This window comes from Penicillium atrosanguineum (genome assembly GCF_028827265.1).
Source record: "Penicillium atrosanguineum strain IBT 20685 chromosome Unknown utg000007l_segment0_segment0, whole genome shotgun sequence".
Classification (NCBI taxonomy): Eukaryota; Fungi; Ascomycota; class Eurotiomycetes; order Eurotiales; family Aspergillaceae; genus Penicillium; species Penicillium atrosanguineum.
In genome coordinates this window covers 1685894-1709812 of record NW_026623139.1, presented here as the reverse complement: position 1 = coordinate 1709812, position 23919 = coordinate 1685894, and the positions used below count along the sequence as shown (strand labels likewise).

The 23919-nt window shown below is 50.4% G+C and overlaps 9 protein-coding genes across 9 annotated transcripts; 4 read left to right on the top strand and 5 right to left on the bottom strand.

Annotated features, from left to right (window-relative positions):
• Positions 1-180: 180 nt before the first annotated feature.
• N7443_008847 (putative C6 finger domain protein) lies at positions 181-2785 on the top strand (the record flags this gene model as incomplete). The annotated part of the gene is made up of 4 exons (XM_056888903.1): positions 181-579; positions 655-767; positions 822-1265; positions 1321-2785. The coding sequence occupies 4 exons, from the start codon at positions 181-183 to the stop codon at positions 2783-2785; spliced, it is 2421 nt and encodes an 806-aa protein (XP_056738205.1).
• Positions 2786-3214: 429 nt separating this feature from the next.
• On the bottom strand, positions 3215-4651 carry N7443_008846 (uncharacterized protein; the record flags this gene model as incomplete). Its single annotated transcript, XM_056888902.1, has 2 exons — positions 3215-4192; positions 4433-4651. 2 exons carry the CDS (start codon positions 4649-4651, stop codon positions 3215-3217), a joined length of 1197 nt encoding a protein of 398 aa, XP_056738204.1.
• Positions 4652-5811: 1160 nt separating this feature from the next.
• Positions 5812-8145, top strand: N7443_008845 (putative chromatin remodeling complex subunit (Rsc9); the record flags this gene model as incomplete). The annotated part of the gene is made up of 2 exons (XM_056888901.1): positions 5812-6232; positions 6290-8145. 2 exons carry the CDS (start codon positions 5812-5814, stop codon positions 8143-8145), a joined length of 2277 nt encoding a protein of 758 aa, XP_056738203.1.
• Positions 8146-8672: 527 nt separating this feature from the next.
• Positions 8673-9095, bottom strand: N7443_008844 (ACT domain-containing protein; the record flags this gene model as incomplete). The annotated part of the gene is made up of 1 exon (XM_056888900.1): positions 8673-9095. One exon carries the CDS (start codon positions 9093-9095, stop codon positions 8673-8675), a length of 423 nt encoding a protein of 140 aa, XP_056738202.1.
• A 1299-nt stretch (positions 9096-10394) lies between these two features.
• On the bottom strand, positions 10395-12136 carry N7443_008843 (carotenoid oxygenase family protein; the record flags this gene model as incomplete). Its single annotated transcript, XM_056888899.1, has 2 exons — positions 10395-11996; positions 12047-12136. The coding sequence occupies 2 exons, from the start codon at positions 12134-12136 to the stop codon at positions 10395-10397; spliced, it is 1692 nt and encodes a 563-aa protein (XP_056738201.1).
• Positions 12137-13573: 1437 nt separating this feature from the next.
• On the bottom strand, positions 13574-15206 carry N7443_008842 (uncharacterized protein; the record flags this gene model as incomplete). The annotated part of the gene is made up of 2 exons (XM_056888898.1): positions 13574-14952; positions 15011-15206. The coding sequence occupies 2 exons, from the start codon at positions 15204-15206 to the stop codon at positions 13574-13576; spliced, it is 1575 nt and encodes a 524-aa protein (XP_056738200.1).
• Positions 15207-16598: 1392 nt separating this feature from the next.
• Positions 16599-18668, bottom strand: N7443_008841 (glycoside hydrolase family 154 protein; the record flags this gene model as incomplete). Its single annotated transcript, XM_056888897.1, has 1 exon — positions 16599-18668. One exon carries the CDS (start codon positions 18666-18668, stop codon positions 16599-16601), a length of 2070 nt encoding a protein of 689 aa, XP_056738199.1.
• A 1051-nt stretch (positions 18669-19719) lies between these two features.
• Positions 19720-22357, top strand: N7443_008840 (fungal specific transcription factor domain-containing protein; the record flags this gene model as incomplete). The annotated part of the gene is made up of 6 exons (XM_056888896.1): positions 19720-20180; positions 20237-20653; positions 20711-21033; positions 21086-21485; positions 21537-21737; positions 22150-22357. 6 exons carry the CDS (start codon positions 19720-19722, stop codon positions 22355-22357), a joined length of 2010 nt encoding a protein of 669 aa, XP_056738198.1.
• Positions 22202-23753, top strand: N7443_008839 (glycoside hydrolase family 88 protein; the record flags this gene model as incomplete). The annotated part of the gene is made up of 3 exons (XM_056888895.1): positions 22202-22285; positions 22378-22876; positions 22939-23753. 3 exons carry the CDS (start codon positions 22202-22204, stop codon positions 23751-23753), a joined length of 1398 nt encoding a protein of 465 aa, XP_056738197.1.
• Between the last annotated feature and the right edge of the window lie 166 nt (positions 23754-23919).

The window sequence follows — 23919 nt, the reverse complement described above, 5'->3', positions numbered from 1 at the left end:
TGTTGCTCGATGCGGCCGCGCTAGCCCCTGTGAAATTCTCTCCCCGCGAAATTTTCTAGGCTGTAAAGAAAAACCTTGCCTCTGGGCACTTCGCGTCCTCCACCTCTCCATCATCTTCCGGAAGCTCGCTTTCCATCCAACCCATCACTTTCCCTGTGTTTTTGGGTAATTTTTCGCGAGATGAACTCCCGCGAGCAGTCTGATATGCCTCCGGCGCCCTCTTACCCTTCCCCCAACGGCGCGCAGATGGCCCAGGGCGCCATGCCGTACTACAGCGGCCGCCAGCTTACCACTGACGAACTTCTCTCCGCCGAATTGTCGCGTGAAGCCTCTGGTCCCGGTCTTGGTGATGGATCAAGCAACGGTGTCCACCACGGCCAGTCGATGGTTATGGGTTCAGGAAATGGTGGTGATATGGGCCGTTCATCAGAGGATCAACACCAACACCAGCACATGCTCCAGTTCCCTCCCAGCCAGCAGGTGGGCGTCGATCCGAACCATGACCTGAGCTATGGTGAACAAAGTGCGCGTAAACGATCGAAGATTTCAAGGGCCTGCGACGAATGCCGGCGCAAAAAAGTATGATGACAACATCCCAAAACATCGTGACGCGTGGGCCCCCCCCCAACTAACGGCGCGTCCATTTTGAAATAGGTGCGATGCGATGCAAGCGCGGAAACTGGTATCGAAACATGCTCGAACTGCCGTCGCCTCGGTGCTGTCTGCCAATTCAGCCGCGTGCCCATGAAGCGCGGTCCTAGCAAAGGGTAGGAACGATACACGCGACTTCTTCAAGACTTTCCATGCTGACACGGCTCTAGTTATATTAAGGAGCTTGCTGAACGTCTCCACACGCTCGAAAGTCAGATGCAGCCTGGCATCGGCGTCCAACCCGATGTACCATACCAGTCGATGAACGAGGTCAATCTGCCCAGAGGCTATCAAGATTTCGCATCGCCTGTCGATACCGGCTCCGCCAATCGCAAACGAACATATTCGGTCTTTGAGGGTCTTCCAAGCTCGTCATTTGCCCAGCCAAACTTCAATGCCCGCGCCTCGCAGAATGCTTTCGATGCGCCGGAATCCACGGCTGATCCCTACAACCCGACGGTTGCTAGCGGCGGTGCGCCGAAGGCTGGCAACCTGTTCTGGAACCCGAGTAATGAGCAGGATTTGCCAAGTGGTCTTGAGATGACGGATTTACCCAGACATGAGGGCGAAGATGACATGACACCCGTCAACCTCGATGAAGGAGCTCTTGATGCGTACGTTCTATACACCCCCTGCTCCACTCCCAGTCCTTGATCTAACATCGTCCAGTTACTACCAGAAGGTCCACACTCTTATGCCAATTCTCCCACACACCAGGGGGCGAACCCTGGAGCTTCTTCACCAATGTAATCGCGAGGTGCAGGAAACTTTTTGCTATGCGCTGTACACAGTCACTCGCACTGATTTGTCGCGCGTTGCGGGAAACTTTGAAAAAGTCACCTCGTTTGACAACGCTCAGGATCTCCTCCTGTACTACACCAAGCAGCCTTTGATCGTCAACTCCACGGCAGTCAACCTAATCTGGCTACAGACACTTCTCTTGATGATCATTGATGCCGACACTCGCGGCCCAGACAATTTTGTTCTCAAGGATGGCATCCCGAAGCATAATTTGGTTCAGGCCGCCAGCAAGTTGGGCTACGACCTGGCCAAGAGTCAAGGCCAACTGAAGAACAAGCGTGCCACGGACCCCGATATTGACTCGGATGCAAACCTCACTCGACGCAACTGGGTGTCGTTGATTATCTTGAGCCGGTGGTACGCCATCAGTGTAGCTGATGGCACGGTCTCCGGTGGACAAGAGATTGGTGGTCTCGAGGACGAGCGGGTTCTCGGCCAGATTACTACTGGCATCGCCTCGTATACAACCTTCCTCTCCGAGATGGTCACCCTGGCCACTGTTGAGCACAACGTCTGCCAGACTAACAGCGGACTGGGCCGGATGGTCGGAGCCAACCTGGTTGCATCTCTCGAGCGTCTGGGAGAGATGGAAGACGTGTTCAAGGTCCACGAACTGCCCGAACACACGACCACTCGTTCGCTCTTCGAGAGCCTCCAAGCCCAGCTCTACTGGACCGTCCGGCTGCTCATCAAGCGCCACGTTTTTGTCTACAGTCCCTACGAGATCATCTACTGCGCCCAAGAAGTCATCAACGAGATGCACAAGGCCGCCTTGCAGAACCGCCCCGCCACCCCGTTCGACCTGCACAGCTTAGCCCTGGCCTCAATGACCCTCCTCGAAGCTACTGTTCTCCCCGAATACGCAAACGAGTGCTGGATCTCCCTCGAAAAGGTCGAAGAAATCCTCGACCACCGCGCCAAGCCCGCCCTCGAGTCCACCGAGTTCGGCAACATCTTCGGAACCCCAGGCTGGGATGCGAAGATCCGCGTCTTTCTCGAATGGCGCCGCGTCAAATCTCAGGAGAGCCAGCTACACGAGTCTGTCGGAGGCAAGCCTGGCTCCTCTCAGCCTCCAGTGATGGGCCCCAACGAGCAGCGCTCTCTCCAGCACCTTGCCGATCTCGCTGTTGGCGCCGAAGGCTCTGTCAGCCAGAATGCCTCATCCACCCCACCGCCTGGTCTGTCCGGTGATCAGGGCGAGACCTCGCCCAATCTCGCACCGCAACTGGCGCAGTCTCAGGGCGGCGTTGGCCGCGTTGTTGTTGACTTCACCATGCTCACTAAAGAGGGATATCTGAATGTGTTCTCGGGCCTGATCTACCGGCGCCGCTAGATCTCCCTCATGTGATGGAATCACTGATTGCTACTGAAGCAATCCTTTCCTCGCCTCTCCTACCCTGCAAATCTTATATATCCTATCTTGTTTGCTTTTCGCCTTCCGGGTTTCGCTTTGGACGGTAGATTCCAGCCAAAACTCACGTTTTAATACGTCTTTGACCTTTGCGTGGCTTGTGTCTATGTCTTGGAGTACGATTCAATAATTGTCATTTGTATCTTATTTCTCAACGCAAAAATACCAAATCGAGGCTCGTCATTCATATTCTAATCATATTCTAAAATAAACAGTCATATCATAGTAGCTATAGCAGTCTGCATGCTAGTCAATATAGAGTGGTGTTCCTTCCGTGTTTTTCTCGCGCGGGTATAAATATCGATCGTCTCGAGTACTCTCAGTTCACATGTCAGCAACTGTTGGCAATAATCACTCCAACCCTCTCTTCTGCCCGAACGCAAAGCGTCTCCACGTCCCCTCAACGTCCTGACATAGAGTAAGGAACTTGTCGTCATCGAGTAACTCGCACATCCAGTTTTCCAAGAAGGCAATTCGCTCTGCGCTTGGAGAATTAATGTACTGCTCGAGCTGGTTCTCGGTAGAGGTGACTTGGTAAGTGGGGATGTATTCCTGTGTCCGGGCCAGCTGGGTATCGGCATTTTCGGGAGATCTTCCTCGGACCATTGTGCGAGGCAAGCGTTGGCTTGGCGCGGCGGACGGCTGGAGCTCTGGCGATCGTCGTACTTGATCTGGTTGGGCTGAGGGAAAAGGCTGAGACGGAGACCGGGGTTGCGAGTCTGGGACATATGAGTCCGGACGTGAAAGTGCTTTAGTCTCGCTCAATGGGTCCGGTCGTTGGATTCGAAGTGCATTGGCTTCCTGCTCGGTTGAGGATTGGGGTACGAACTGCTCAGAAATTCGCTCGCTGGTGCTGTCCGCTCGAGATTTTCTCTTGCCCGTCTTCGAGAAAGGGAGTTCCCGTCGTGGTGGAAGCATCCGGTTGAGTTGACCCTCGTCGTGGCAGGCTGGCGTGCTGGCAGGTCGGCTGCTTACTCTTTCTTGTTCGAGATTCTGAGACTCGGATGCGATATGCCTGGCCTTTTTCTGCACGGATATGGCATCGGACGTCTGGCTTGAGCTTATGTGTACTCCAGGCTCATATCCGACGACCGGATAAAAAGGACCGGGCCCATTGCTGTCTGGGGTCATTGCGTTGTTCACATTTCTCAATGTGGTGGTCACCAATTGGACCGAGGGGACTGATGTCCACGAACTGGTTGAAGGTGGTCTCTGCAGTGTTTGGGTGGATGCACTCCCTTCTGTCAATGGGCAATTAATCCCGCTCAGAATGGCGAGTGTCGAGTAGTAATCCCGATCTTGGGTGAATTTGAGTTGGAATCGACGGACCTGTAGATGCCCGTCAGAAGGGAGATCTCGTAACCCATATCTTTACAGATGTATTTACGTGAGTTTGGCTTTGTGCGTATTTCACTGCGAGACAAGGCGACTTGACCACCACGGCGAAGGGCGGTTTCGAGGCTGATTGCACTTGAGCAGTAGAGATTCGAACAAAATGTTCCATGTCAAGTTGCTCCTGTAATTGATTTGAGCGTGAAATTTCAATTGATGAGAAGATGGAGAACATACCAGAACTCCGTGGTTGTTCACGACTCGCAGGATCAGTCTTGATGGTGTCGATGAGCTGCCGGAGAACTTGTCCAAGAGACAAACAAGATCTCCATGGCCATTGACATGGATCCAGGACAATGGGCCGCTGTGGTCGATGGAGGTGGCCGTATGGGAGAATTTGGCCAGTGGGAGCCGGGCCACCTGGGAGGCAATCTGAGGTTGGGGAACCAGAGGCATGGTGGACCGCCAATGCTTGTTCAAAGGTACGACGGGGCGTTTTCATCCAAACGAAGAGCAAGTTATGAAACCGCCAGCAGCTTGGAATTTGTGAACATAAGATGCGCAGAGGGTCCTGAAAAGGATGTGGGTGGGAGGTCACCTGCTCCCCATCAATAAGGGACTTGCATAGTTCACCAGCAATACATCGCGCAACCCCGTATCCTGTGCAGAAATGCCTATGGGGAGGGGTATACACCGGGGAATATGCAAATTCCAAGTGTTATAGTTAATTGCATACAGATATTTCCCAATGACTCGCCGGCTGTCAATCAGATCATGTTAACTCCTAGTTTTATTTTACAATGTAATGTTCATTAAATATCACATCTGCACTTTGAGTGAAAACGTCAAATACTGAATCATATACAAATCAAGGATACACATGTCCTCAGAGGCTAAGCTGTTCACGCGTTGCCCAACGTCTTCACCACCAAGCTGATATGGTTCCGTGGACGTACTGAGGCACACCCGAAAGGGGATAGCGCGGCGATCCTCGGCAGTGGAACAACCATCGACCGAAAACGCGCCCTGGAGAGAAGCGCGGACTTTTGGCTGATCAGTTCCGTTGATCGCAAGTCCAGCTTCTCCAACTGCCCTCCAGGGCCACAAACAAGGCATTGAAGGCTATCCACCATCTGAACCCAGTCGCCTGAGATTCTACTACCTGCGCCAATCTACGCCTCCCGCCGAACTCGACCACGTATCCATCACTTCGTGTTCTTCGTGGCTGCGCATCTTAGCTTTGGCCTCGAACGCGCCAACAACTTCACCTTTGTCGCCAACAACCACAGCTGCTGGACGTGACACAAGGACCAGTTCGACTGACGTTTTCGCTCGCTCTTTTGGTCTACAACTTTGGAGAACAAGAATCCCCTCTTCCGCGACCTACTCCCAGCGCCGCTTGATTCACTTGCGGACGCCAGTTCAAGGGCGTTGACCCCTCGTTGGAAATCTCATCAGTAAACTGCTATCTCAAGGCAGAGACGCAAGTCCCAACCGGTGTCAATTCTGAACAGACCGTTCAAAATTTGCTTGGCAAGGGAGATTTTGCGCCGCAGATCTCATCGCTGTGACTATTATCGCCAGCTTGACCTAGACATTCTGCTTTGAGTGCTATAATGTCCGGCTCTACACCCCAAAGAACATCTCTCCGACGTAAGAGTCTCTTCCAGAGTGTCAAGGTAAACCATACTAACAAGACAACAGAGGGCTTGCGCCAGGCGCCCAAAATCAACCAACCATTCATCCCTGACACAGCCCCTTCTCGCCGCTCGCATCATCAAAGCTTCACGCCTCCACCTCCCTCGATGTCCCCTCATATGAACCTCAACCCGGCGGCCAACCCACAAAGTGCAAGCTTCGCGGTCGAAAGCTGGGATGGAAAAGGCCAGGCACAATTGCCAATGTCAACGCGAGAGGTGCCGACACCAGGAAACCGACCTACCCTTTTTGCCAATCTCTATGACCGGAATAAGACTGCCAAACAGCCTGACTTTTATGACCCTTACTTTCCTTTGAAGTTTCTCGAAGTCCCGCGCAGTAAGTAGCGCCTGCGAATTTTCATATAACCCGAATTGCTAATGACAAGTTCTGCAGCGGACCATATTTACAAACGTGCACACTATGGCCTCCAGTCAGGCATTCCAGACGAAGTCGATTTTGCGCTATACCATCTCGTCCAGATCTCCAACCAGCGGTGGGATAAGTTCAAGTTTGAGGGTTTCCCCTTGCTTGCCGAAACCCTCATGATGAAGGCGCTGGACGTCACATACCTTTGTACTGGCGTGCGATGGGAGTTCGAATACGACCCTAGAAACCTGACCGACCGCGTCAATGTATTGAACTCGCTACACGGAACACGGGACATCCTCGAGAGAATCCGACGGATCCCGACAAACCTTCCAACTGACACCCTGGAAACCTACGAATTCAATCACCAAATTCGGAATATCAAGGAGGCAACTTTGGTGTTGAGAAACATGGTGTTGCTCAAAGAGAATGCTTTCTACGTCTCGCGCTACGCGAGTGGCTTGCTCCGAGACTTTCTGGTCGTCCTTATGAACACTCCAAACCAGCCTCGCTTCAATGAGATCAAGAACGATGCTCTCGACATTGCGGAGGAAGTGACCAAGTTCATGAGAACCGATCCCCAAGATCCGCTCTGGACCTCCTTAGTCAACTGCTTAGATTCCACAGATCGCGCCCACATTGTGCGGGCACTCTGGGCCTTGACGCATTTCTCCACCGAGCTCCAGGATGAAGATGGCACCCGGGCCATGGAAAGCCTGTCTAAACATACCTTACAACAGTTGTATTACCACACACTACTGGACCTCGACAAGGACATCCTGAGCGGGGCTCTGGATATTTGGTACCAATATACGCTCAACCATGACAACATCGAGACTCTCATGGATGTCATCAACTTCCCCATTGTCTTCGTTCCTCGCATGATCGCACTTCTGACCTACGAGGCCCGACCCACCAAGCATGAAACTGTTCTTCAAGAAGAGAAGATTGCCCCGGCACCATCCGAGATTCCACGAGTGCCTCCGGAGCTTTTGGAGAAGTTGATGGAGCTTTCAGAGCCGGAGCGTAGCTCACAGTGGCTTCGCTGCTGCTTCGTCGAGGACGCGGACTGTGAGATCACACAGATTGCTCTGTGGCAAGCCTATCAAAGCCGATTTGCAGACCAACGTGTCCCTGGTGGTGGAGTACTTCCTGCTGCGGAGTTCATCAAAAACGTCAGCAATACCTTCACCAATGCTCAAGCCCAGGTTATCAACGGGCCGGGAACTGCTACTAAGTTCATCATCAAGGGTATCCGCCCGCTTGAAACTGCCTATACCTTTGATGGCTTCCCATTCTGTTACTGCAAGTGGGCAGATAACTCCAAGCCGTCGAAGATGTGCCTGCGCGCCTTCACATCTCCCAACGACCTTCGCAGCCACGTTTTCACAGACCACATGAACCTGGAAGCCTCGGAGACACCGGGCGAGTTCAAGACAGAACCTGCCGAGACTCCAATTCATACCTGCCAGTGGAGCAACTGCACGCGATTCCGGGCTTCCGGACCTAGTGCCAATACTGCCATGGTCGCGGGCCATGTCTCTTCCCACCTGCCTGAAGACCGACCGGCCGATGCACCTCCTCCCAGCACCAAGCGTGCTGTCCTGCAGGAGCGCATCGTCCGCAAATGGTACTACATGGATACTCCAATCAACGAGAAAAACGAGCCAATCGGTGTGGCCTACAAGGCTGCTCTGGTCCTGCGCAACATTGCACGCGGCCTCCCGAAACGAACCGCCCCTAAACATGGCGGTCTGTCATGGAAGAAGGCCTGCTTCGTGAGCCAACGTCCCAAGATCGTGGAGGTCTGGGACCGAAACCGTGCACTTCGGAAGGAGTTGACCGAGTTGATCATGGTCATCGAGAAGGAAGACGACTACTGATTTCTCCGTGACCCTTACACGTTCAGTTCTATCCTTTTTTTTCTTTGAGCATCGGTGTCTTTGTACAACTAATACCCTGCTGTCCAACCTCGCCTCTTATCTTGTCTCTGATCTCAGACTTGAGACATGCAACTTAGGAGACCTGATTGGCGGCCATTGTCATCTGTAATTGCTGGCGCGCGCCAGCCTGCACGCAAAAAGTACAGCGGAGTTCTTCCGGGATTCGGGGTCGGCGATTCTTATCTTTCTGGCGTCTCTGGGTGAAGGTAGAGAGAGAAGTGACCCCCTTATTTTTGCACCCTCTCATTGTCGTTTATGGGTTTTACTTATGGCGTGCTCTTTCTGCTATCGTTTTGTTTCATGTCTCCTCAACGATGTATGTACCATAGGTTTGGAGTAGTGGGAGATGAATGGGCTAGAGCCCTGGAAATCTAGTTTCGACTCTTTCATAGCTTGTTATAGAAACCTGTGAATTTTTTATTTTTTTTTTCCCCTTCTCTTTTCGATCCATCTTGGTAGATTGGACTCTATTGCCTGTTCGCCTCTGTAGCTAAACCCACCAGAACTCGCATCGCATCATCTGCGCGTCCGACTGGGACGTAGATGTGGTCGTGGAAGAACCCGCTGACGACGTTCGTGCTGATCTGGTGATCTTTGAGGCGGTTCGTAATGGCTGCTATCAGTCCAATCGCTTCGAGGCTGGAGTGGACGGTGAGAGAGATCTTCTTGCACGGGAAGACGACTTCTTTGTAGCCATGCGACGTGGCCAATGCTTCAGTGGTCACGATGGTGGTGCCCTCGGCCTCTTGGGCGATGAGTTGGGGTTGAAGAGTGGCCAATGGAAGAGAGGTGAGTGGCTCGGTTGTGTTGATGAAGACGTAGGTTGTGGGGTCCAGGGTTGGCTCCATAGTCGCTAGGAGGACCGATAGGTCTGTTCCACCGGCGGCCATTGTGGGATACTGACTAGAGATTGACTGTGATAGTATTGGGGGGTGAGAGATGTTACTCGATTGTAATATAAAGGGATGTTCAAGGCGGGGACCGAGTTGCTTCCACTGTCATCCGCAGGGCGCAGATCTATGGGTCTCCCCGACTTGACAGCGGAACACATCTTTCCTCTTTCCATCTGAGAAGCTAGACATATGACTTAAATGACTCATTTAAATAGTGCTCGGGCTCAGATCTCCTTCAGCCCTGATCCATCGCATTCATTGGGCAGACCTAGCAGTTTGACCCAGCGGCTTACAGGGACTAAGATAGCCAAATAAGAGCTAGACAAGCTGACTTTGCCGGCAGTGACTTCTTAAAGAGCAATTGCTCCCGCAACCTGCTCAATTTACCTACAATCGATAAACATGCCCATCTAAACACTCCCGACCGAGCTGGTGAGGCAGATCTTTCTCTCTCTAGAGCCAGCAACTCGAGTCCGTAAACTCCGGATTGTCCCAGTATTGTTTCATCGAGCTTATCCAACCTGCCGAGAAGTATTTCAAAGATCGTGATATGTCAAAAGAGCGATTGACGACAAAGAAATTAACCTCGACGCCCGATACGAAGCATTCAACGCCATTTTGACCGATTATACAACATGGTAGCCTACGCTATCGCGTTTACGTAGTCTGATTATGAGTCCCCTATGCCCCTTCTAGATGAAGTAAAATGCCTCAATCTGGGTATTTACTTACTGGAAGAGCCACTGGACTATACTGGTCTCCAGTCGGTTCTCGATCTTCCTCTGACAGTGGCATCCAACTTGGAGGCATTGAGGTTTGCCCAGCGGTCACCCGAGGACTGCGAGGTGAACCCTAGCTATTTCAAGAATGTCGCCGAGAATGTTCACTTCACAAAACTTTCGAAGCTCAGCCTTCAAAATCTTGATTGTAGCAATACGTTGAAATGATTCCTTAGTATCGCTGCGCCGACCTTGCGGACGCTGACCCTCCAGTCCTTCAGCTAGAGACGCATTGTATTTAACCCGACGACCAGGTCTTCTCGTACTGATGCTTATACTTCCACCATATTCCTGGAAGACATAATTAGTGATGCCTGGAAAGACCTCTTTGAATTTTCCAACGAGGAATTAACACTGCGATTACCGAGTGATGTATCTTGAGATGACGACACGGGAGCTTTCCCAAAATGTTTTGATTATAGATGAGCTACCAAATGACGAAGAACATGCTCGAAAGTCCATGAACAAAATATAGAGTAATGAGAATAAATCAGAATTTAACATTCTGACCTTACCTCTACCAGTCTCCAGTAGGAATGCCAACAACAGGAACATGCTGTCCGTGGAAGCCAAAGCCAACAACTCCCTTGACTTCAGCCCGGCCCAACTCAGTCAAATCACGAGCATCAAGACAGAGCAGGTAGCTATAACCCCGCAGGCCATCGAGCACAACACTGAGAAGGACTCCGTCATCCTCACTCTCACCCTTCGGGTTCGCAACGAAGATCGGCTCACCAGGCGAGTGGCCATGGTGGCCCCACAGGCTCGTTTCCTGTGTCTCACAGTCGAATTTCATGATGCCGTCTGTGAGGGTGGCCTTGCCACTGAAGGTCGTGGCGTACGCGTAGCGATACTTCTTCGTGACGAAGGCTGGATTCATTGTAGGCAGTTCAGGAGAAAATGGTCTGCAAGAGGACCATTCCACAGTTGCCTGCAGAGTCTCTGGGCTAGGTACATAAGGCAGAGTCGGCAGACGGAAACGTGTGATGGTTGAGCGCAACACTTCACCTCGGCTCGCGGCAAATTTCTTAGCACTAGGGAGTGATGACTTCAGGTTCTCGTAGTAGAGAAACTTGAGGAACTCGGTGTTGTCCAAGCGCACGAGATCGGCGACAATATCCGTCTTGGTTGGGTCTTCCTTCGACGGTTCCTGCCATGCATTTATGGTATGGAAGCAGAAGAAGGCCGGACTATCGTAGGTTGCAACCAGTCCCTTTCCATTTTTGCGATCGACGACATACCATTTCGCCGGCTTGGATGGGTCTGTGGGCATGATGGAGTCCATGAAGGAGCCCTTGGCCAGCTCCAAAGGATTGAGGTGTGAGTTCCACACACAAAGGAGTACATAATCCTCAGTGATAAACAACGAGTGCACGTAAGCAGGAATGCCCGTGAAAGTAGCAAGGATTGTAGTCTTTCCATTTGAAGCAGAAACACCGAATACTCGATATGTCGACTCTGCTCCGAGGGTGAGATTGAAGTTGTACATATCACCCGTCACAGGATCTGAGCGGGCATGCGAAGCTGTCTGTGGACCAGTTAGATCTGGATGCAAAGATTCCTGGGTTGCAAGACCAATAGGCTCCAGGGTCTCCGGGTCAAGCTTCTGAAATGCACTGTAATCCGTCTTTGCATACAGCGTCCGGATACCATTGGCCCAGCGTTCATTCGACCTATTCGGGTCATGATCCAGACCAGGCATATTGACTGAAAGAGTGACACTAATGTTCATGGAGTCGGGAACAATAGGAGGATCGGGAACAACAGGAGGGACATATTCGGTTTGGACCTTGTTGAAAACAGACTTGCAGGGGTCTCGTTTCTGGCCAAAGCCGAACTTGCCTATATTCCCCGTCGCGCGAACGTGCTCGATCAGGGCATCGGTTCCGAACCGGGAATTGTAAAGGACACGAGTCGAGGCTTCCGATGAAAGAATCTGGAAACGGTGTGTTTGGCTAAATCCATCGAACCAGTGCGATAGCTGGAAGAGTTGTCCATCTTTGGTTTCGACCTGACTTTTGCCTGGACCTATGCGGTATAGGGTACCGGCGGCGTATGCCGGAATATCACCGAGCACAGTAAGCTCAACTGGGGTGCGTTCTTCGTATTCCGGATCGAACTACAGCAATGTTAGATACGTTCCGGCATGCAGGGCAGGCAAGAGTATACTCCTATATCGTTTGGCCAGTTGTTCCAGGGCTCTTCGGTACTAGAATTGCTAGTGGCAGCATCATTAGAATTAGATGTTAGAGAAGGCATTGTCTCAGTAATTCAATAAATATTTAGGTGGAGATGTCTGAACTTTGACTGTTAAAACCTTGGGTGGACGAAAGGCGGCTTTTGCCCCCTTTATACTTCCACCCACCCCTTTTCTCAGACACTTTTGCTGCCTTTCACAAGGCTCATGGTTTCCCCGACATCTCTCAGTTTCTGGTCGTTGAAGTGTGGAATTGTTGCGACTCCCAAGAATGTGGGGGAATCGCGACGGTAAGCGGCTGATCTGCGGATATTCGGTGAATCTCATGTCTCCGTCTTCACAACATCTTCATCAAAGAATCCATCTGCGCCACCATCAGCTACGGACTGGATACCATATTCGTACGTGATCGTCATCACCTCGGAGCCTTCCTCAGGTTGCTTTGCGTGAAGTGGGGGGCACCCGACGCCGACGTCGACGTCGACGCCGAGGACTGGCGGGATTCACCCGCCCTGGTTCCTAGAACTCGGCTCTCTCGCATCTGCGCAATTCTAATTCGACCCGCCATTTCCACCGGAGCGAATCACGGTCGCAGATTTACAATCCTGGACCATCTTCGCTTCGCTCTCGCCTGACTTTCCTCGAAACGGTCTAGCAGCCCATATGGAACTTTCACCGCCGGGCCAGTGGAGGTGCGACCAGTGCGCGTCCACCTTTAGCCGGCTGGATCACCTCAATCGTCATTTATTAACCCGTATGCGTATTCTAAATGATAGTGAAGTGCTAGCTGATACTTTGCAGATAACGCACAGAGAAACCATATCTGTCACTTTTGTGGCGCTCCTTTCAGCCGAGGGTGGGTGAACAAGGCCCCTAATGAACCCTTTGTACATGCTGCCTATTGTAGCTGCAGTACACCTCTGACACTGATTTTAGGGATGTGTTGCGGCGGCATTGGAAATCATGCAAGATTCGGCTAGAAAAAGGACAGGAAATGCCCGAGATCCATCGCGGAGGGAAACACAAGCGAGCGTGCGATAACTGTGCAAGCATTAGAAAAGCTTGCAACGGGCAAAATCCCTGCTCTCAATGTATTCAACGCGAACGGCAGTGTACTTATCAACGGCTCTACGAAGACCCCGATGCTGGAGGCTCTGTTTCCGATCCAGGTACAGTGACGAATACCGAAAGTCAGAAAACTCCCACCGCTGAAATGGAGGTCGACGCCCCTGATAGGCAGGAAGGATGGGATTTGGGACTCCAAAACTTCTATCCTTCAACTACGCCGGTTGCAAAAACGGTCTACTCTCGAAATCAATACGGAACATAAAAATGTGCCCAGGCCGGTGCAACCCGCGAAATTGACAACTCCATCGACTCACAAATCTTACACTTGGCATGGAAGCCCGCCATTACATATTGCATCCCGGCGAGATTTCATATACATTGACATTTTGAATAGTTACATGCACTTGGTTCCATAATTGATAGCCATTACTTCAACGCTCAGAGTCTGCAGGCAATGGCTTCTGCAAAGAAGCCTTGACGGGGTTGGGACTTTCGAAGATCTCAGAGAGCTCCTCCAGTGTATGGTTCTTAGTCTCGACTGAGAAGAAATAACTCACGCTCGCTTCGAACAAATCCCAAACAATGAACACAATATAGGTATACCAACCAATATTCTTGAGAGCCACTGGGAAACAGAACTGGTTGAGAAGAGTGAACCCATGTGCAATGGAGAACGTCAGACCAACTCCCTTGCCTCGAGTCTCGTAGGAAAGAGCCTCGACCGGATACAGCGCCTGCAGCGGAGTCATTCCAAAATTATAGCAGAAGCCGAAGACGAAGATGAACGCGATACCAGCTGAGGCAGCCGGTTCCGCTTTCGTATTCGCGTAGATGCCAGACCCGATCGTGATACATGCAAAACATATCGAACAGGCCACAGCCGTCCAGATAATGGTCGGTCGACGGCCCATTCGCTCGATCTGGCTAGCACCTATGTATGAAGCGACCGTCGAGACAACGGTGTAGCCGAGGTTGACATTCAGCACTTGTTCAGACGCGGTAATACCGGTAGTGAGCAACATTGCTGGGAGGTAATATGTGACGACCGCGTTACCTGAGCACTGGCCCCAGATACCGGTAATCAGAGCGTTGATAAATCGCCATCTTCCGGCCTTGGTCTTGTAGAAGTCACTAAAGTCCCACCAGCGCTTGTCTGAGCCAGAAAGGGAGATAAATTCGCGGTATTCCTGCAGCTGGAGCTGGACGAGTGGATGATCTGGGTTTCCTTCTCCGTGGTAGTACGCTAGGAACTCCAAGGCTTTTTCTTCCTGGCTATGCGAGAAGAGCCAACGCGGTGACTCGGGGAAGAAGAGTACAGTCAGGAGTACAATTCCTGGACAGATCATTTGACACCACAGTGGAATCTGCCAAGCCTTGTTGCCAGCATACCCGGCTGATCCTCTCGTGACACCCGCAGCGATCAGCGACCCAACGGCATACGTGCAATTGTAGAATGCCATGATAATTCCTCGGTATGCAGGCGGACAGACTTCCGCACACCATATAGAGCTAGTGGATCGAATGATGTTGACTCCGAACCCGAGGAAGAAACGGCCTGCAACGAACTGCGGGACGCCATGTGAGAGTGCGGAGACGAAAGTACTGGCGACAACGATCACGCAGCCGATGAATGTACCCCATTTGCGGCCTCGGATATCGCAAGCGGGTCCGCTGAATGGTAAGGAGCAGATGGCGCCAACTGTGTACATAGCTGAAATGTAGCCTATCTTGGATCCGTTTTTCTCGACTCCAAACTGGGCACGAAATGCATCGAGGGCAGGCAACGACCCGAATATAGATCCATCATACCCTGGAAGTATCTTAGCCAACTGTACCAATGAATAATGGTGGAATGATCAAAGGCTTACCATTCATAGTCGAGCAAAGAAAAGCAATAACACAAAAGCAATAAAGCTTTCTCAGGTTTGGCGACCATGGATCTGGCTTCTGAGCCTGGAGAGCCTCAATCAAAGATTGCCGGGTCGGCAGGCCTTCATCATGACTTGATGTTTTCTCCAATGGCATCTTCACAGCCTGTAGCTCTTCTGAAGATCGCAAATTCATGTTGATACCGAGGGATTACTGTTCAGGTAAGAAAATGAATGATCCTCGTTCGAGTGTTGAAGCCAACCAGCCAACTCCACCAAGGTCCGAACGTTGACTATTTATTCTATTTGAGATATCCAATAATCCGGGGAACCATGGCTGTGCTGTAGCGTTTCACTATCACGAGGTCGATTGATAGCTACGTTTCTCAAAAAGTTCAACCCTAACGCTGGCATCGTCGGGGCGGGGAATCCTCCGTCGCTCGGGCAAAGGAACCCGCCGAGGTTGCCCCAGACTATGGCCCCCGCAATGGATTGAGTTCACAAAGAGTGAATATTTAAGGCTAACTATGTTTAACAAAAGCTAATAACATGATTTATTTCTTACAGTAGACGTATCGAAGAGCCACTTCGGAGGATGGTGCAATTTCGCGAGGATTAATAAACTCTCGCTCAAGCGCATATATGCACGGTGTGAATAACAGCTCAACTAACGATCTCAAAACACTACCAGGAGATCATCGAGATAAATGAAAAATCTAATGGCGTACTGCGGACAACTCAAAGACCAGAAGTTCACCGAGTTGACAGAAATTTTCTCCGGCATGGATTTGATAAGCGAATTCGCTCAGAGCATTCCAAGGTGGCTATGTGTATTTCTGTTAGGTTGCATGTCTTTGGATCATTTGAAGAGATATGGTTAGAGGGAAGAAGAGCAGATTGCCAATCACTTAATGCGGTGCTGTGGTAAATAATTCATTTTTACTCTTTCAACTAGCTGAGCGATGGCGAAGCTATCGTTTTTGCATGACTAGCACAACCCTATTCAAGAGATGAGACTTGTATCTTGTACGAAAGTGCAGATATCAAGGCTCTTACTTCTACCATGCCTACATCCAGTCACGCATGCAAGGCTTCGAAATCAGGCTCAATCACGGCCTCTGTCCCAATTCTCACACCGTGAGAGCCAGCTCCAACTCAATTTCGCTCAGCGATGTTCCTAGCTTTTCTGTTGCCCCATCATCTCTTGCTGTGACTTCTGAGTGACCGCCGTCCATTCTGGCTCCATCCGGCAGCTCTTTCATTTCATTGACAACTCCGACCATTGTCTTATCTTCGATTGTGACACAAAGTCCTGAAACAATTGCTACTGTGCCATAGGCCCACACATCTCAAGTTTGTATGGGGACCGTTTGCTGTGCTCTTCATTATCCAAGGGGGTGTATTCGCGGAAGTTTTTGATTCTGTACAGATATCTTCTCATTCATGCTGACTTTTGTGCCGGCCGTGTGTTTTCTGATTATTAATTGTGTGACTAGTTGTACTATGTTTCGTTTTAACCCGGGAAATTTCAATATGCATGATAGAATTTGATTGTGTTTTTACAAATTCATAACCCATAGCTTTCAATTCAATACGACTCCTGCAACATCTCTTCCGTTAGATAAGGTTGTTGAGACCATTTTCGCAACAGATCTTCTCGGCTGAATTCTTTCTTTCCACTGGCAACGGCGAACACTCCCGTGACAATGACCTTTTCTTTTCCTGGTGCCAGCTCGATAATGTGTTCAATAGTTGGGATTAGCGTTCTGGGCTCCATCAAGTTGGTGTTTGGATCTGGCTTCAGGACCTTGCCCACGACCCACCCCTCAGAGCTAAGAATGTTTCTCACGCCACTGACACCAGCGACACCAAATGAGAGAGCGCCGGAGCTAGCTTCAAGGGTTCCACCATAACCACTGGTACTGATCAAGTTTTCATTGAGCGTGCACATTCGACGCGGTTGTTTTGCCTGTATGGCAAAGCCACCTTCGACAAGAGTCAAGCGCTCCGAACCGCGAATGTCGAGCCCAGAGCACTGAGCTCGCTGAATTCGATGGATTCTTATATGCCAATCTGGCCATTTGTTACACGGCGGAAGAAGTGTGGTGCTTATCTGTATATCGCCGGCTTTCCAAGGTTTCCAGGTGCTCTGCAGACAGTGCATCTCTGTGCCCTGAATGGTGATAGACTTGCCCCGAGGGGTGTCAATAGTTTCCCATCGCATCGCCCAAGCTTCTCCCCCATCTCGACTGATGACAAGAGTATTATCTAGAGCAATCTGCGTCAATTGTCCCCCTGTCGGCACACTGAATCCAAATGTCGAAGAATATGCAAACTTGCTATACTTGGCCTGCGTGGCTTTGAGAGGCCAGGCGCAGAATTGGCCCCCGTTGAGCATGAAGTGATGCTGACCCTGGGGATGATTGCAGAGAATTTGGCCCGGCGCAGGTACCAACTCGACCCCGGAGACAGTTGATTGCTCGTTCGAGACCGCAAGGGGATGTAAAATCTCTTCTGCAGTCCAGAAAGCATCATCTGCCTCCAATGCCAGCACCACAAATATTTTCATGGCCCAGTATGGAGACTGGGGAGAATTGTAATCCTCACACATGAACATGTTCGGGTACAAGTATCCAATGGTCAACGTACCGTCAACAGCAAACATGTCTGATGAATGTGTTGCCCACCACCGGAGATGTCGCAAAAGCATACCCTTGACAAACCCTGGGGAGGTATAGGGGTTTGATGAATCATAGCATTTAGCCAAGGCAAACGTTGCATAAAATGCCCCCATGGCAAACCGATAGGTTAACGAGCGACCGAATGGGATAGCAGCGCCATCCTTATCGAAAAACCGCCAGAACTGACTTGCGAACTCTCTCGCCTGTTGTTGGTACCGAGAAACACGCTCGGGATCGGAATCCTTCGCAATGATGCAATAAAGTAATTGACTGAACTGAATAGCGAAACTGCCGGAGTAATAATCCGCCTGTCGACTATAGGACTCGTGACCGGGAACAGAAGTCTTTTTCCAGATTCCATCTGCCGACCAGCCATCGCCTAGTTCGAATTGGTCAAGAATAGCAAAGTCGGCTTCGATGTAGTCCTTGACTTCTTCGTAAGGTACTCCGCATACTCGGCTGAGAGCGAGATTGGAAAATATTCGAAACCAGCGCCAATTATTAATCGGCATAACCTTGCCGTTGAGCTCAGATAACCATTTAGTCAGCTGTAAGCGACTTTCTCCTGATAAGGGTTCGTAGAAAGTCTTAGGCGCTATAAGCAGCGCGAAAGAGATTGGCTCCGCTTCGACCATCCGCTGGTCCCAATCCCCTATCGTGCCCCAGTATTCGGGATGTTCTGGGTTAACTCCATTCACAATTCCTTCAACCAAACGCTTGGCATAAGAGGCAATTCCAGAGTCGGAGCTAATTGAGCAGTCCGCAACGGCTGCGGCTACTGCCCAAATGGGTCGTGCGAACCCTTCTAACTGTGCAGCTACTTCATCAAAGTGTGCTCCGGAGTAAATCGGTAGTTGAACGCGTGCATTTCCCGTCGAGAAATAAGGGTTGAGAGCCTGAATGAGTGCATTTGTCGCCATTAGAACATCATTTCGATCATAAAATTTGTTGTCGGAAAACCCTTTGAGTGGCGGCATAGTTTCTTTGGGATATCCTTCTTGACGCTGGTGAAACCAAAAATAGTGAGTAGCGAAAGGGAAGATAAGACCCGATCTTAGAAAGTACTAGCGACAAGAAAGAAAACCAAAAACAGAATGCTATCAATACGCACGTGTCCACAAGCCATACATCTCATGGTAGTGAGGGGTTGATAGCTCGGGGTATATCTTCATCCGATGGCAGAGTAGCATCGCTTAACTCCACTTCCCCAGAATGGGCTATGGTAACGAACCCCACTCTCTATTCGGGCTCGGTCCCCTAACAAGATTTGTTTTTCTTTCCCTGCGATCCAATGCAGAATCTGTATCACCATGGAATCCTCCGACGCCCGAGAGATTTCGATACAGCAAGGCACTGAGACAGAAACACCCGCTTGCCAGTCATGCCGAAGCCGCAAGCTGCGCTGCTCAAGGGAGGTTCCTGCTTGCAGCCGTTGTAGCCGTCTAGGCAGGTCTTCACTCACTAGTTCCGAAGAACAATGGAACTGATTAGGGTATAGGGGTGGAGTGTCACTATGACTATACACGCAACAAGCCAGGAGTGAAGGTTGGCATTATCCAAACACTCACCCAGCGAGTAGGTATGTCAGGATTTGGACAATATGTATTGAAAGCATAGTCAGCCAATGCAAATACAATAGAATTACTCGAAGCCGAGCTTGAGGCTGTGAGAGTCCATCAACAGCCCCACGCTATCGATTCTTGCCCGGTCAATGCGGGTCATGATGCAGGTGCCATTCGAGGCTTAGTCTCTTCCCTGATGGAGGAATGGGTGCAGAATCGCCCATATCTAAATCAGTCTCAACAACCTGGCACTACTTCATTATTGGAGGTTCATGATGATCTACCGCAAAGGGACACGGTCTTGACAGAACTAACCAACCGGCAATCTAACAAAAGACGGCATACAGACCAGGGCATTCCAGAACGGTGTCACTCGTCTGCCCAGATCCCTCCAGATAATCTGGTCAATGCTATTCTCGATGCTTACTTCTCCATAGTCCATCCATTCATACCAATAATTCACGAAATGCTCTTCCGATCACGCCTAAGGGACCCAAATGAGAGACCAAAGCTAGTCGTTGTTCTTCATGCTATGATGGTCTGTGCCCTGCGGTATGTCGCTAATGAGCGATTGGCAACAGACTGGCTTGAAACATACCCCGATGCTTCGCAACGGTCCCGCGAACTTGTGATTCTCTCTGGAATGGATGGGCTATCTGTAGAAAACCTGCAAGCACTTGTTATAGTGACATTTGTGCACATCGGCGATGGCGAGGCGAACAAGGCCTGGCCACTTATTGGGACACTTGCTCGGGGAGTCGTATATCTAGGTCTTCACACCGAGCCAGAAGAAACCCAGAGAGGTGAAGTATCGCTCAAGCCATTGTCGTCGTTATCACCCGCTCGAGTGTGGACGGAAGCCGAGGAACGGCGCCGAGTGTTCTGGAATGTTTTTCTACTCGACCGATTCTGCTCGACTGCTACAGGGTGTGTGAACCTCTTTGACTTTGTGGATTTCAAATTGCTGACACAGAAAATCGAAGTTGGAATACGAACTTGTCCAGCGAAGATGTCCAGGTCCGACTACCCAGCGACGGTTTGTACTGGGTCAAGGAGGAGCCTGTTACCACCCCATTTTTCAACGTATGGGATTCGTCCCTCGGGAGGATGGGAAAATCGGTATCTTTCCTTCCCAGTCACTTCACCTCTCTTGCAGATCAAGACAAGCAGTCGACAGCTACTGCACCAACCTCAGAGCGCGTGACCCCTGATGGCCGAGTGCCCGAGAATCGATCAGTGGATGTTTCGACCATTGGCTCTTTTGCTTATTGCGTTGAAGCAACCGAGTCTCTTAACCGTGTCGTCAAGTTCTTTCTCCAACGACCTGTGGATTTCCAAAGCAAACAGGAATTTAGGGCATGGCTAACTCGCTTCAAGGAACTCGATCTCCAACTCATTCAGTAGGCTATCCGCGGATCTCTCATTGTTTAGTTCTTGAAAAGACTAACGTCTTCTAGCTGGAAGATGTTTCTCCCTCGCCGGTGGAAAGACTCGAACATTTCCAAAGAACCAGCCTTTGTGCACATGGACCCAAATCTTACTCTCGCGCACATCACTCACAATACTTCCATGATTCTTCTCCATCAGAGCATTGCATACCCGCGTGCAAGCATTTTGGAGAAAGTCAGACTTGCAAGCACTGCGAGTGCCGAGACATGCCAGCTGGCTGCATCGGAAACTGCAAACATCGTCCAGAAATACTTACAATACACACCGTTTGTTGGCTTGGTCAACCACCAATTTTCTCTTTGCACCTATCTAAGTGCACGTGTAATGCTGAGTGAGTCTGCTTCAATATCGCTTTAACATTTGACTAACGCATGAATTGCTAGTACACTCACACACTCATCAGCTTGACATTCCAGATGCTTACCACATTCTCTTATCAAGTCTTCAACAGATGTCATCGCGTTGGGTCTCAATGAATCCTAGCCTGAAGTTAACCTCCAATGCGACAGACTTTTCCCAAGGGCTTTCTTCCCAACTACACACCCTCCAAAGAATGATCGGCTCTCCTTCGTTCAATGTAACGGCCTCAGATTATGTTGCGGAAGTGAATCATGCCCTTGGTGTTAAATTACCAGCCGTCAGCCCTGGCGAGAGTCAATGGCTTGCAGAACGCAGGACACAGCAACGACATAGCATCATCCCCGTGGGCGCAAGGCATTCACATTACCTTGACACCAACGGACTGAGGACAGGGTCTGATCACCAGAGTCCTTTCAGCCATACGTACGTTTTCCATCGTGTTTCCTTGCCGATAACTAAACCTTGAGTATTCAGTATGCAAACTCCTTCGTCTGGATCGATGCACAGCGGAAGAACGACGAATGAAGACCACGCCTCGGTACCAACTAGCACGGGTCAATCGCGCCACGCGCTCGCACCGCAAGCCCAGCACGCACAGCCCGGAGGTGATTTGACGTTCAATGAGATCTTCACTTCAAATAATGCGACTCAACCACTTGGAGATAATTTGGATGGGTTCGCGCCCTTGTCAAACTTTTTGTTGGACCCGCAATACATGGATATGGATCGAATTATTAGCTTCCAAGACTCATTGATGCGCTGATAAGTTAGACCACAATATTAGAATATGCTGTATAGATACCTGAAAACCCTCTCTTAGATCCGACTTGCCAATAATTATCTAAACCCCAGGCATGGCGTGATATTCGGGCAAAATCCATCGAATGAAGTGAGACCCCGGGCATCGGGCATCGGGCGAAGGATCCACCCGAGAACCATAGCGACCTGGATTTCTCAACTGAACAGAAGCCCGCAACGCGTTTTAAGAGACACACTTTATTCCTTTGAGTTCGCTGTAGCATTTTTCAATCTTTCAACAAAGTGTTCTTTGCATTTACCCGGCAGCTAACCACATGGACGTCCTTAGCATCAGTTCATGCCCCGACGACGGCAAATTGGCAGTCCAAGTCGTGACCGAAATGATTCCCTCTATCAAGCCCAGCGCTGCGCCTTCCATCGGAGAAAGGTTGGCCGTGTTCTTCAACGAGAACACGATTGCGAAGGTCATCGGCACGGCTGAGGCATACCTGGAAAACAATGCAAGTCACACAAACTCCTTTATTTCATCTCACTAATCAGCCATCCAACACACCAGAGTCCCCTAACCAAATTTCCCGAAACGGTCCCTCAAAGTGGCCCAAACGAAGGAAGATACCAATGTAGAGATGCGGAGTTTTGGACATGTGGATTCTTCCCCGGAAGCCTCTTCTGTGTCCTTGAAAGATTGAGGAAATATCCGGGATCAAGCATCTCCAAGATCTCAAACGCTCCAGAAAAATCAATCACTTTCCAAAGTTGCCTTATCGCTCACCTCAGTGACTTATGTCACCAATGGGCCGCGCCTTTGTACCCAATGTCTGGTCGCAAAGACACGCACGACCTTGGTTTCATTGTTCAACCTGCTCTGCGAAGAGACTGGGAGCTTTTCGGCAACGAACAAAGTTTGAGAGCCCTTCTTCATGCAGCGGACAGTCTTGCCAGCAGATATGACGATCGAGTCCGCGCTATCCGCAGCTGGGACTCATTCTCAAATGCGCTTCACAACATTACAAGCATGGAAACCGACTTCGTGGTGATCATTGACAGCCTTTGTAGTACGTCACTTGAAGAAAAGTCATCATCCATCGCAGGGCTTATGCTTACAAATTACTTTCAGATCTTGATCTCCTATTCTATGCCGGCACTTACACAGGGAATTCCCGCCTTCTTGATATCGCTACAACCCACGCAACCACCCTCTTGCACACCCATCTTCGCAAAGAATCTACGCAGAATGGTGCCACATGCTTCTCGACCTACCATGGAGTTAACTTCTCACCAGAAACAGGCTCTGTGAAGAATAGCTTCACAGCGCAGGGGTACGCCGACAGCTCGACCTGGGCTCGCGGCCAAGCCTGGGCGATTCTAGGTTACGCTCAGACATTCTCCTGGACCAAGGAAGGCAAGTTCCTAGATGCTGCGAAAGGTCTCGCAGAATACTTTATTCATCGTCTTGAATCTGCCACTGGGGTGATCGAGAAAAATGGTCTTGGGCGTTACGTTCCGCTGTGGGATTTCGATGCGCCCATCACCAAGACCACCGTCCACGGGCGACCGGCTCCCTTGCGAGATGTTTCAGCGGGACTAATTGCTGCAAATGGCATGGTCATTCTATATGGACAGTTATTGGGAATCGGGGATCATAAGTCTGCCAAGCGGTACTTGGACTACGCCTTGGCCATTGCGAAGGATACTGTTGCACTCGCATACCACCGTGACGAAATGAAGATCGTTATTGAGGAGGAAAGCTCAAAGATACGCGTTGAGGCCTGCAACAAGGCTAGCGGGCGATATTCTGACGCAATCCTGGGAAGATCGACTGCAAATTTCAACGCAAACCATAGTGACCGACATTGGGATCATGGCTTGGTGTATGCAGACTATTACTTTTTGGAGCTCGGAAATCGGTTGCTAGACATGGGTTTAATTTGAGAGGTTGCAAGTAATTAAATATTCTTCAGACCGCTATTCTCGTTCGTATGCTTGACTTTTAGGACTGGAACACCGAGTGCATTTCCAAGCTACCAATCTGCAATGCAGCTATTCGTGCGCATTTTGCCTGGTAGTCAATCCGATTTTAAGATCACAATTCTTGGTT